Source organism: Microcebus murinus, chromosome 12, assembly GCF_040939455.1.
Source record: "Microcebus murinus isolate Inina chromosome 12, M.murinus_Inina_mat1.0, whole genome shotgun sequence".
Classification (NCBI taxonomy): domain Eukaryota; kingdom Metazoa; phylum Chordata; class Mammalia; order Primates; family Cheirogaleidae; genus Microcebus; species Microcebus murinus.
Window position 1 is genome coordinate 73,651,241 of NC_134115.1, and position 12,437 is coordinate 73,663,677.

At 48.0% G+C, this 12,437-nt stretch overlaps 1 protein-coding gene across 2 annotated transcripts in view; it reads left to right on the forward strand.

Moving 5' to 3' along the window:
• Nucleotides 1-10,561, forward strand: part of SNX30 (sorting nexin family member 30) — a 106,739-nt gene extending 96,178 nt beyond the window's left edge. Inside the window, exons 8-9 of one of the 2 annotated variants that reach the window (XM_012768918.3) lie at nt 5,907-6,059; nt 9,408-10,561. In XM_012768918.3, the coding sequence (XP_012624372.1) occupies nt 5,907-6,059; nt 9,408-9,467 (213 nt within the window). In that variant the 3' untranslated portion in view covers nt 9,468-10,561. The other variant, XM_076008940.1, reaches the window with a different exon arrangement.
• Nucleotides 10,562-12,437: the final 1,876 nt, after the last annotated feature.

The following is a 12,437-nucleotide window of genomic DNA, read 5'->3' on the forward strand; positions in this document are numbered from 1 at the left end:
ACTTATGTCTGCCTTGTGCAGTCTTTGGGGGATTTTTTAACCTCTTGTAATCACGGGCGATATCACAGCACACAACGTGACACCTCCAGCCCAGCTTCAAGAAGGAAGGTTAGGTAGAGATGTGTATTCCAGGGCGTGGGAATGCCCGGCCCACACAGAAACGCACAGTCCCATCCACGTGACACTCCCCCCATCACGCCAACAACCCGTATTCTGTAATGGAAATTCTTGTGAGCCAACGTGAAAAATGCAGTTTTGTCTTCTATGTAGAAGGTTTTTGTCTTTTGAGGTTTCATTTGGTGATTTTTCTTCTTCTTGGTGCCTTGTGATAAGCAACACCTAGCCATTAGCAGTGGCTGTTGTCATCTCAGCATCACTCAGACACAGGCTAGCACGGCTCCCCCGTATCTCGGACACAGGCTAGCACGGCTCCCCCGTATCTCGGATACAGGCTAGCACGGCTCCCCGGTATCTCGGACACAGGCTAGCACGGCTCCCCTGTATCTCGGATACAGACTAGCACGGCTCCCCGGTATCTTGGACGCAGGCTAGCACGGCTCCCCCATGTCTCGGACACAGGCTAGCACGGCTCCATGGTATCTCGGACGCAGGCTTGCACGGCTCCCTGGTGTCTCAGACATGAAAACTAATGCATGAGATGAGGAATGTTCAGTGTCACTAGTCAGTGAATTGATTGTCACAAGGACACTGTCCAAAGAGAAACAAGGGCGAGGAGAATGTGTTCCTGAATGTCGCCTGCCAGCCGTCCTCTTCACCAAGCTGGTCACTTCAGACAGCTCACCCTGGTTCCTTTTATTCTCTTCTTTTTAGTGTCCCACCTGCCCTCTTCCAACTCCCACCGTCCCTGGGCTTCTCCGGCTCTGCTGTCTGATTCATCCCTCCTGCTTCTGTGCCCACCTCTCGTAGTGACCTTCGCTGAGTCCTTTGTGGACCCCACGCAAGTCGGCTTCTCCGTGAGCTCTACCCGTGGGCCCTAAGTGTACAGTTCAGCAGTGTCAAGTACATTCATATTGTTATGCCACCAGTCTCTGGAAATCACTTCATTTTGCAGAACTGAAACTCTGTCCCCATTAAACAACTTCCCATTCTTCCTCCCCCTAGATCTTGGCAATCTCCGTTCTACTTTCTCTTTCTCTTCTCTCTGACTTTGACCCCTCTAAGTACCTCATATGAGTGAAATCAGACAGTATTTGTCTTTTTTGTGACTAGCTTATTTCACTTAGCACAATGTCCTCAAGGTTCATCCATGTTATAGCAGGTATTCTTATTTTTGAGGCTGAATAATATCCCATTGTGTGTGTGTGTGTGTGTGTATGTGTGTATATATATAAATATATATACACATTTTATTTAACCATTCACCCACTGATGGACAATTTGGGTTTCTTCTACCTTTTTGCTGTTGTGAATAATACTGCTATGAACGTAAGTGTACAAATACCTCTTTGAGGCCTTGCTTTCATTTCTTTTGGGTATATACCCAGAAGTGGAATTCAGCATGATCATATGGTAATTCTGTTTTTAATTTTTTCATGAGCCTCTACGCTGTTTTGCATAGTGGCTGCACCATTTTACATTCCCACCAACCGTGTACAAAGCTTCCAGTTTCCCCACGTTCTCGCCAACGCTTGTTATTTTCTGTGTTTTGGATAGCAGCCATCCTCATGGGTGCTATCTCATTGCAGTTTTGATTTGCATTTCCCCAGTGATTAGTGATGTTGAGCATCTTTTCATATCCTTTTTGGCCATTTGTATATCTTCTTTGGAGAAATGTGTATTCAGGTTCTTTGCCCATTTTCAATTGGGTTGTTTGGGTTTTTTTTTTTTTTTGAGACAGAGTCTCATTTTGTTGCCCAGGCTAGAGTGAGTGCCGTGGTGTCAGCCTAGCTCACAGCAACCTCAATCTCCTGGGCTCAAGCAATCCTACTGCCTCATCCTCCCGAGTAGCTGGGACTACAGGCATGCACCGCCATGCCTGGCTAATTTTTTCTATATATATTAGTTGGCCAATTAATTTCTTTCTATTTATAGTAGAGATGAGGTCTTGCTCAGGCTGGTTTCAAACTCCTGACCTTGAGCGATCTGCCTGCCTTGGCCTCCCAGAGAGCTAGGATTACAGGCGTGAGCCATCGCGCCCGGCCAGTTTTTTTTTTTTTTTATTGTTGACTTGTCTCAGCTTCCTTTGTGGAGGGAGGTTTCACCCTTCCCTTGGCTGCAGCTCCTTCCTTTCTCTGGTCTGTGGACCTGTCATTTATACAGAGCCCTTTGGTGGCACTATTGCCACCCTAGTCACCCAGACTAGAAATGTCAGGCTACTTTCTGACGCCCTATATCTTATTTCTCATTGTCAGTTGGTTGTCAAATCTGTCAGTTCTGTCCCCACCAGATTGGTTTAATCCACTCTCTCCCTTCTGGCATGAGAGCCACCTCCCTGGATCCAGGGTGTCTCGTGCGATCGTGCCACTGTATAGTTTGGAGTTGACTCATCTCTGATGTCTGGTGAAATCTCAGGGTGTGGTGGCGTGGGCAAAGGGTTGCATAAAGTTTGAAGGAACATGGTTAATAATATGATATTTTATGTTTGGAAGACAAAAAAGAAAATGAAAATGAAAAAATATATATTTTTTATAATACATGAAATAAAGCTCAATAAAACATTCTTCTCTTGGGCTGTACAAATGACAGATTATCTTTTGTGAACAGCAGTTTACAATATTGATAACTGATATGAACTAACAGACCTTTATTGAGCACTTAATATATGCCAGGCACCAGGTGCTTAGCACATGTTATCTCTTTCAACCATCACAAGAGTCTTATCACCCAAACAGAGAAGCTGAGGCACTGAGAGGCCCTGAGTCACACACACCTGGTAAGCGGTCGATGGGGTGCTCAAACTCTGCCTGCCACAGCGAAGGCCTCAGAACACCTGGCCTTCTGGAAGGGCCCAGGCTCCTCATCTTCTACCCACTGCCTCACCCCCAGTTTTGCCACCTGTAGTCTCTGTCTGCACCTTCATGGGTGATTCCCAAGGTGGGTCCAGGTATCTTCTCACCTGTACCACTTGCATAGACTTGTGTGGACTGCCACTCTACAGTGCCCCCTCCATCGTCCTGTCCTGCTTCTGTCGTCTTTACAGAGTCACCTCGGTGCTGTTTCCTCCATGAAGACTGCTGCTCCCCGAGGCGGGATGCCTCTCCGGGCCCCTGCCAGCATCTTGCCTTAGTGTCTAGACGTGTTCCTCTTTCTTCCCTACTAGACCGTAGGCACCTCGAGACTAGATTTGCCTGTCGAGACCTAAGCGCTTCGCTATTCCTAGTGCCAAAACAATAAGCCAGGTATTGCCCAGACGGAGGCTCAGGCAATCATGAACCCAGAGCCGCAGTTTTGACTCTGAATTTTTGTGAGTCGACCAGAGTTCCCATCCCCAGAACAGAACCCAGCAATCTTTCCTCCGTAAGAAATCATCTGTCAGACACTCCAGCCTCCCTCTTCTCTCTGCACCCAGCGAGGTTCTCTTTGCAGAGCTTTGCTGTTTCTCCTGGCAGCCGAAGTTTTGTCAGGCGGAGGGGAAGGCACCCCCCCCCTTCCTGACGCGAGCAGTGGCCAGGAGAGGGGTCAGGGAACAGGCCTGTGCCTGTGGGGAGGCGGGGTGGCCAGAGAGGCTGCCTGGCTCTCCTGCCTGGCTCTCCTGCCTGGCTCTCCTGCCTGGCTCACCAGGAGTCTGTCCGTTGAGGTCGATTCCTGGACCTTTGTTGGGGGGTGCTCTGTGGAGGTGCGGCCGGGCACCCTGCTTTTCATTTGCGTTTCTCCAGAGGTAACCACAGCGATGGGTGACTCGGCAGGGAAAGTGACTCAGTCATGGCATCAGAAGAAAAACTCAGTTTTTAATTTTTTTCTCTTCCAGAAGCTCAAGTGTGTATTAAACTAAACTAAAATTAAATATTAGTTTAATTTTAGTTTAATTAATCCTACCATTTAGGTTAATAATTAATAGTTTAATAATTTTAGTAATTATTATTATTATTATTATTATTTTTTTTTTTTTTTTGAGACAGAGTCTCGCTTTGTTGCCCAGGCTAGAGTGAGTGCCATGGCGTCAGCCTAGCTCACAGCAACCTCAAACTCCTGGGCTCAAGCAATCCTCCTGCCTCAGCCTCCCAAGTAGCTGGGACTACAGGCATTCGCCACCATGCCCGGCTAATTTTTTGTATATATTAGTTGGCCAATTAATTTCTTTCTATTTATAGTAGAGACGGGGTCTCGCTCTTGCTCAGGCTGGTTTTGAACTCCTGACCTTGAGCAATCCGCCCGCCTCGGCCTCCCAGAGAGCTAGGATTACAGGCGTGAGCCACCGCGCCCGGCCTAGTAATTATTAATAGTATTATTTTAATATACTAGTAATATTCTAGTACCAATTAATAGTTTAATAATAGTTTAATAATTAATAAATAATTTAATTAATTCTACCATTTAGTTTAATATTTAGTTTAATAGGTTAGTATTTCCAGTCTTATTCAAAAGGCTGCTTCTCCTTTCCTCTCTTAACAGAAGGTTTCCTTTAAGTTGCCCAAGATGTCTGGTTGCATCTTTCTGTCCAGCTCGTCCTTGTCCCCTCCAAGTTTCGTCCTCCTGCCAGGCACATGTGACTCCTCTTGCCTTGGCTGTGTTGCCTCGCCCGTGCTCTGCAGCCATCTCCAGATGGCCTGTGTGGCAGATGGCCAGGTGCCCTGAAGGTGCCCAGCTCCCTCAGGCCTCGCCACACTGGTGTCCTTGCCCTTGAGGCTTGGGTGTAAAACTTCCCTCGTCGGTCGAGATTGGCTCCTGATGGTGACCACAGCCTGGAGACTTTGGGGTTCTTGGGCCCCAGCACACAACGGACAAGACCTCACTCTTTGTTGGGAAGCATCTGGCTGGTGGGTGTTTGACCCAGCTTTGGGCATGTTGACCTGCTGGCCACCTTCAGGACCCAACAGGGGACTGGAGTAGGAGAGAGAAGCCAGCACCGCGACCATGGGGCTCTCTCCAGCTCTGTGGGATGTGTGAAACTCACCAAAGCAAAGTGAAAGTTGTGAAATCCAAGTGACGCAGTCCCCTTTTGAGAACGTCTTCTAAGCCTCTTTAAGAAAAGCTTGAAATATTGAGAACATGTAAATTGAGGCAAAAAAAAAAAAAAGAAAAGAAAAGCTTGAAGTAGCCTGCTGTATTTTTCTTCTTGTGTTTCAGATTCTTTTGACGCACATAAATAACTTTACTCCCATTTTCTCAGACTTATCTAACTCTTAACTCTTCGTTTTTGATTATCTATCTGGAAAAGCATGGACAAGTCTCTAGTTTATAATGTGGGGTTCAAAGGAGGAAATTGGGCAATAATTTTATTATTACAGTTCTCTGATTAATGAGGAAAGGCATGATCAAATGTCATAAGTAATGGAATGGTTCACATGATCTGGGAACATTTTCTTTTTTCGTTCCAATGTGAGACATAAGAGAATAGTAGGGTAATATCAAATACTGCTGTATATTCACAAAATCTGCGCACATTTTTAAGTATTGCTGGGTAAATCCTAAAAGGAACCAAAGACATATGACTCTGAATTTCAATGCTTCTTCCTGTGTGTAAACAGGGAGGCGTTTCCCCCACGAGTCTGTGTTGTGCTTGGATGGGTTTGAAGATTGGGGATAGGGAAGCCCCTTTTCAGAACTCCTCCTTAGACCTGAAAACTCAGGGCTCTGCTTTCAGATAAGTGCCTCCAGAGGAAGGAATGTGTAGATGGCATTTTAATGTAGCATTTTGGCCTTTGACAAATGTGTGAGTGGAGGAGCTTGAGGCAGGAGATGCCAGCTACATGCACAAAGCACCCACGTGTGCCTCCCCTTCCCAGGTGCCAGCAGACGTTGAGAAATGCCAGGATCGGATGGAGTGTTTCAACGCTGATCTGAAAGCCGACATGGAAAGGTGGCAGAACAACAAGAGGCAGGACTTCCGGCAGCTGCTCATGGGGATGGCGGACAAGAACATCCAGTATTATGAGAAGGTAATGAGTTTGCCCAACAAGACCCTGTTTTCTAGAAGCTGGAGCCTTTCGTAGGGGCCCGCCAGAAGTCCAGGAGCAGGGGTCCTGCTGGCATCACCTTCTCCCCTCATTCGATCTCACTCTCAGCTGCCCCTTTGTGCCCTTGCCCAGCTGTGCTGGCTGTGGCGCCCAGTTTGGAAGCAGAGGTCCCGGGACACACAGGGGTTTCCCTTGCAAATGCCGCCAGTGGAAGCAGCAGTTTTACCCTCCATGCTCTTTGGGCCTGGCGCCTGGTTGCTCCCCAGAGTCAGTCGGACCTAAAGTCGGCAGGTAACGCAGGCTGTGGGGTCATTTTACACTGTCTTGCAGTTCTGGATACAGGGGTTCTTCACTTTCATTGTGCCATGGGCCCATTGGTGATCAGGCGAAGCCTGTAGACCCCTTACCGAAATACTGATTGTTTTTAAAATAAACTTTAAAATACTGTTTTCTTAATACCTTAAATAAAGGCATGTAGGATTACAAAGGAAAACAGTTTTATTCATGGATCCCTTTGATCTGTGGACCTCAGGTTAAGCACCCTGGCAGCTGTACACATACACACAGTCTGTCTCTGTCTCTGTCTCTCTGTCTCTCTCTCTCTTCCCCCCTCTCCCCCCTCCCTTCCTCCCTCCCCCTCCCTGTCCCTTCCTCTCCTTCCCTCTCCCTCTCCTCTCTCCCTCTCTCTCTCTGACTGTCCACAAACTACAGCCCAGTCTCCCCAATCAAGGTTTGCTATATCGTTTCTGCTAATGAATCCCAGTATTCCTTAAAAGCTTAAAGTTACAGATGAAGAATGGCCCCATCACAATTGAACAAGTATTAATAACTTGTAGACTTGAAATCAAACTGTTGGAGCCTCCCAGCATGCTGGACAAGTATTAACTTGGCTGCTCACACTACGATCCTGGGAGCACGTCCTCATCCCAAACCAGAAGAAGTGATCTCTTTTGAAGGCTTTGGTGGCTCTGGCTGCTGTTCAGGTGCAGTGAGTCTGCATCTCATCAAAGTCATTCGTAGGAGAGCTCAGGAAGCCGTCATGGAAGGTTCCTTACTTGTCAGGTCCTAGGGAGAGGGGCAGTTTGGAAGCAGAAGGAGAAGGGTGGCGTGCTCCTCTTCTCACTCCTCTGTTTATGGAGCCCTGTGGTGCTGGGCTGGCCCTGGGCTGGGTGGGGGCTTTGCATATGTCACCTTAAAATTTAGCTTTCACTATAGCACCATCACATGGGTTTTATGATTCCCAATTTAAAGCTTAAGAAACAGGCTCAGCAAGGTTTTAAGCTCTGTCCAAGGGTGCATAGCCTGTTGGTGACCAAAGTAGGGTCCGAGTGGACTCTGATAGGTCCACAAATCTAAATGCTTCTGACACACTGGCAGCCTAGGGGACAGGGGCCACCTGTCCTCAGGACAGTCCTGCCTGCCCAAAGGTGGGAAGATCACTCCATGTGAAGTCAGAGCCTCTTTCATTTCTCTACTGATTATACCCTTAGGCGAGGTGCCTTTCGTGCCTCTGTTTCTTCATCCGTAAAGTGGGAGCAATCCTTCTCCACCAAACGATTGTAAAGATAACATGAAATGATGGATGCATGAGTACCTAGAACACTCCTGGAACATGGTGGGCCCTCAGTCAATGTGCCTTCCCTCCTGACTCCCTCACTTTCCCTGCCCTGTTCAACGGCCTTCCCACTACTGTAGAACCAACTAGATCAAATGTCTCCATCACTTCTCTCAGTGATTAATCCCACCATTTCCAAAGCCCTGGTCCGAGGACCCGTCTGCCTACTGCACCACGCACAGGGGCACTGTCCCCGCCTAGTCCTGGCTCCTACAAATACTTAACGGGTGCTTTTTGTGCACTTGCTATGCGCAGGGGACTGTATGTACAGAATTGATAACAACAGGATTCCTGCCCTTAAGGCAGCCCCCATCTAGTAGAGGATGTGTGTTAAGCAAAACACCCGAAACTTCAGGGCAAGATAAGGAAAAGAACAGGAACCTGTGGGAGAAAGTACAACGGTGGGGGAAGAGGCTGATGGAGTGGGCAGGAAAAGCCAGTCTGAGGAAAGAACATTTAGGCTGAGTCTCAGAGACAAAGACTTGAGGAAACATATTTTCCAGGCAAGGGGAACAACATGTGCAAGGTCCCCAGGGTAGGAAGGAATGTGGTGCATTTGAGGACCAAAAAGGAAGCTAGCATGGCCTCGATTCCTCGTGGCTGATGTAGGAAGACCCTTCCAGACGTGAAGTGATGGCCGAGGGAGAGAACAGGACCCAGAATGCCACGGACCATCTGACTTCCTTTCTAACCTCAGAGTCACCAGGAAGGAATCAGGGAGCAATTTCGCTCCCCCTCTTTCCTGCTTGACCTAAGGATGCCTCTCTCCTCCCAGCTTCTCAAAACTCCTCCCCAAATGACTCAGGAGTAAATCCTCCAGCCCTGGGCTACTTCTACGAAAGGCTTCCTGCGGTTCACCTGTCCTCGTTACGCAAGAGACTGCTCGAAGGGAGGATCATTTCTGCCAAACAGGGTGCTCTCAGAGGACCATAGCAGAGTCTTCCAGGTTCTTGGCCTTTCATAGGATCTGGAATGCAAAGAGATTGGCGTAGTGGAAAGGACGTCAGTGTGGGAGCCATGAGCTCTGCCACGTGTGGGCTGTGTGTCTGGGCCCATTGTTTTTCCTGAGTCCTTATTTCCCCATCGATGAAATGGGCGTGTATGTGTGTAATGAATAATAATTCTGCTTCATGGAGGAGAGTGAGGACTGGTGATATGAATGGAAAGTACACAGCAGTGTTTGAATGTAATAAAACTCAAGTCCCCTTCCCCATTCTCCGTTTCTGGAGATCCAGGAGTGGCCCAGACAAGCAAATCTGAGGCTGGTGAGTCAGTGGCTGGCCTGTTCCAGTTATGACTGACGTCCTTAGGTAAGCACCACCCACACCTGCAGCAGTGTCTCCATCCTGCTGGCACCTGGCCTAGGGCTTCATCACGGGCTTCCTGCAAGGTCTCTTTTCTGCTTTTTCAAGGGAAAGAATGTCATCTAGTGAATCCACTTTCACTCTCTGGATCTGAGCTTTCTGGACTGACATGGATGCATTTAAGCCTTTTAGAGACACTGCTGTCTTTTGTCAAGGTGGGGGTCAGGCATTCAAAACAAACACCTGTCACCTCCCCTGTGTATCCTGGTTCTGGATGATGCATGCAGGTGTGTTCAGCAAAGGTGACCCAGCAGGATTGATGATGAAAGGGTAGGTCAGAGCAGAACTAAGAAGTTGACCCTGAACTCTGAAACTCGATGCTGACACCGTGTGTGCCTGTTGTTGTTTCAGTGCCTCATGGCGTGGGAGTCGGTTATTCCGCTGCTGCAGGAGAAACAAGAGGCCAAGTAAGTTCCTTCCTGGGACGGAGACTCTTCTACCTACACAGGGCACGGCACCCTGTACCGGAAGTCCCCGCAGTGCCAGAGAGGCGACGCTGGGAAAGCCACCACAGAAACATCTCTCCTTTGTATTCCTCCCTCCCCCCACTTCGCCCCACAGTGGTTTCCCATTAGTATTTATTCCTTGGTGGATTCCGTGAGGCGGGAATCATCTCTCAGCAAAAGCAGAGCCTACCTCCGGGTTGTGAAGGGACCTGTCGGATGGAGCACCATGGAGATTTGAAACCGAAGGACAAGAGCCCGCAGCCGGCATCCTGGCATTTCATGACGGTGTTCTCTTTGGGCACAGCTGAGTCGCCTGTTGTAGGGGAGAACCCAGATCCTGCTTTTCAAGGACTCGGAAGGAGGCAGGAGTAGAAGGCAGCGGTTGCCTTCTGTGGACACATGGACTTCTGTGGGCACTGGCTTGTGTCCGCCTGGAAGCAGGTGTGGGCACCTCCGTGCAAAGTCCTTAACGTACAGTGGCCTCGAGCTGTGAGTGTGGCCTGCTGCCTGCTTGTGACGAGTGCTGCCTGTTTTACTGTTTCTGTTTCATGTAGGGACATTCGAATCAGTGTCGATACGCACCCATGCTTGAGGGAGCGAGCCAGCGTCCTTGTCCTCATGCGATGCCTTCAGAAGCTGCAGGGGATACTCCCCGGACTTGCTTCTGACACTAGAATGCAATAGATGGGAAACTTTTTGTGTTAGAATGAAACAAAACGGTGCATTTTTCTCTGTGAAGGTCTTCAGTGTCTTTCTTTAGCTTGTTAATTGTCATCAGAGCAGGGATTAGATCTGTTAGGGAATACCTATTGTCTTGAAGTCAGAGTAGCTCACCTGTTGTTGAGATCAGTGGGCATATACCAAACCCCACCTCCAGCGTCTGCTTTGTGCAATTTGCCTTTACCTCACCAAAAAGACCTAGTTTAATATTTCCTACCGTGTCCGCTGAATGTTTGGGCAAGCTTTTGGTGAGAGGGCCTGGAATGTCATGTTGTTATGACACGGTTGAAATTTGTAAACTCCATGTGAATGTTCTACGTAAAGTGCTTTAACTCTTAACATTTCCTGGTCAGGAAGAGACGTCAGTACCTGGACAGGCCTCGAAGATGACAAGTGTAACAGCGAACTCTTTGCTTCTATTAATAGTTAAGCTAAAATCTCCTCAGTTTGTAGCCATGTTCTTGGGGACTGCTGGCTGTGTTTAGAGTCTTCATTTCAAACTATTACAAGGTTTACTTTTCAAATCACAAAACAGTCAAAAAGGATCTATCTTCCAACTCATTTTTTCCCTCCTGAAATGGAGCTACATGTGTCATATTTGTGTTCTTTCATCTGCAGCTCATCCCTGTAAAACTATAAGTCTAAGCCTGATAAGCGGTAGTTCTTAATGAAACAGCTGTGTGTTGAGACACTGCTTCTTATGCAAGTTCCCCTGTGAATCCTGGCCAACATGCGGCATGTTGAAGTCACTTCATGCCACTTCTGACTACAGGGTCGACCTTGCATCGGCCACAGCTACAGTGCTGTTGGTGCACCAGTTGAACAGCATAGAGAATAGTTGGGTTCCATTTCATCGAGTTTGACAACTTCCCAGTTTAAATGATAATTTTTACATCAGTTGGTACTTGCCTGTATTGTCAAACCCTATTCGTGCCATTCCCAAATCCTTCGATGTGAATTTTCAGTTCGGTACAATTAGAAATGATTCATTGGAGCAGAAGGGTAAGAACAACTTATCTACCCCTGTGTGGCGATTCAGCATTTCATTCTACCTCTAAACCATCGTGTGGGTATGGGTGTGGACGCTGTCCGAGTGTGTATCTAATAGTGAGCTGACAGCCCCCGTTGCTATTTGGCAGAAGGCACCAGACCAACCCAGCAGCGAATGCTCATCCTCACGGGGAGCATGTGAAGCTTTGGCTTGAGGAATGTGTGCTGTGAAAATGTTGTCCAGTGTAATGAATGCTTGGGAAGAACTGTGGAAGGAATTATAGGAAAACTAGCCTCTGACTACCTGCTAGTTGCTGAAGCCCAGAAAATTTCCTAAGTAATGGTTCATTGGGAAAGAAGCAGCATTTAAAAAAAAAAAAATTACCAGGTTCCTCACTGGTGGATACGGAGAGGGGCATGGGTTTGTACATTTATATGCTGTCCTCATGGGAGGCAGAAGGCTGGCTTTAAAGGGATTCGGGCACCTTGGGATTCCATCCTCTATTTATTTGGTCCCCATGTGATGCCTTGTGCTTTTAAGACACCAGAAAGAGCCAGAACAAGGCGAACTTTCTATCTTCCAGGCATGCTATTGACAGCAGAGCCAGGAAAACCAGTGTACATGACAGACTTCCTTGGAGAAATGGTCCTTGTGGAGAAGGGACTCTTGTCCCTGCCTTCAGGCTGGCATCTGAGGGGGTGAGGAGGCTGGCCCAGAAAGAAGGGGACAATAAGTAGTCCCTTCCTACCCCCAGGATCCCCCAGGCGTTTGCCTCTTCATCTGGATCAAGCACAGAGGAGACTCTAGGAGAAATGTCACTTGGAGACTTTGGTGCCAAAGACTGGCTCATAGAGGTTTTATCACCCAGTCCTTCTTGGCTCCACAGAATCGTGGCCCTGAGATCACTGTCTCCTCTCTCACATTTGTTTTTCATGAGGTTTCTGCTTGGAGGTGCACTTCACCTCAGGCAGAGGGATGTGGACGGTTTTGAGGCATGAACACGTGGCAGTGGAATGGCAGGTCCCCCGGGAACTGCTCCGGGCCTGGAAAACAAAAGCTTCATTCACCCAGGTTAACTATCCAGGCTAAGGCAGGAGAGAGGATTCTTGGAAACTAAGCAGATTTTAGAGATGCTAGCGAGGTTTCAGAGAGCAGTTGTGATTTGTAGCAAGTGTGGACGCTGCTTTTCCTTATGAACATGGTAGATCCACAAGAAGATTCTAG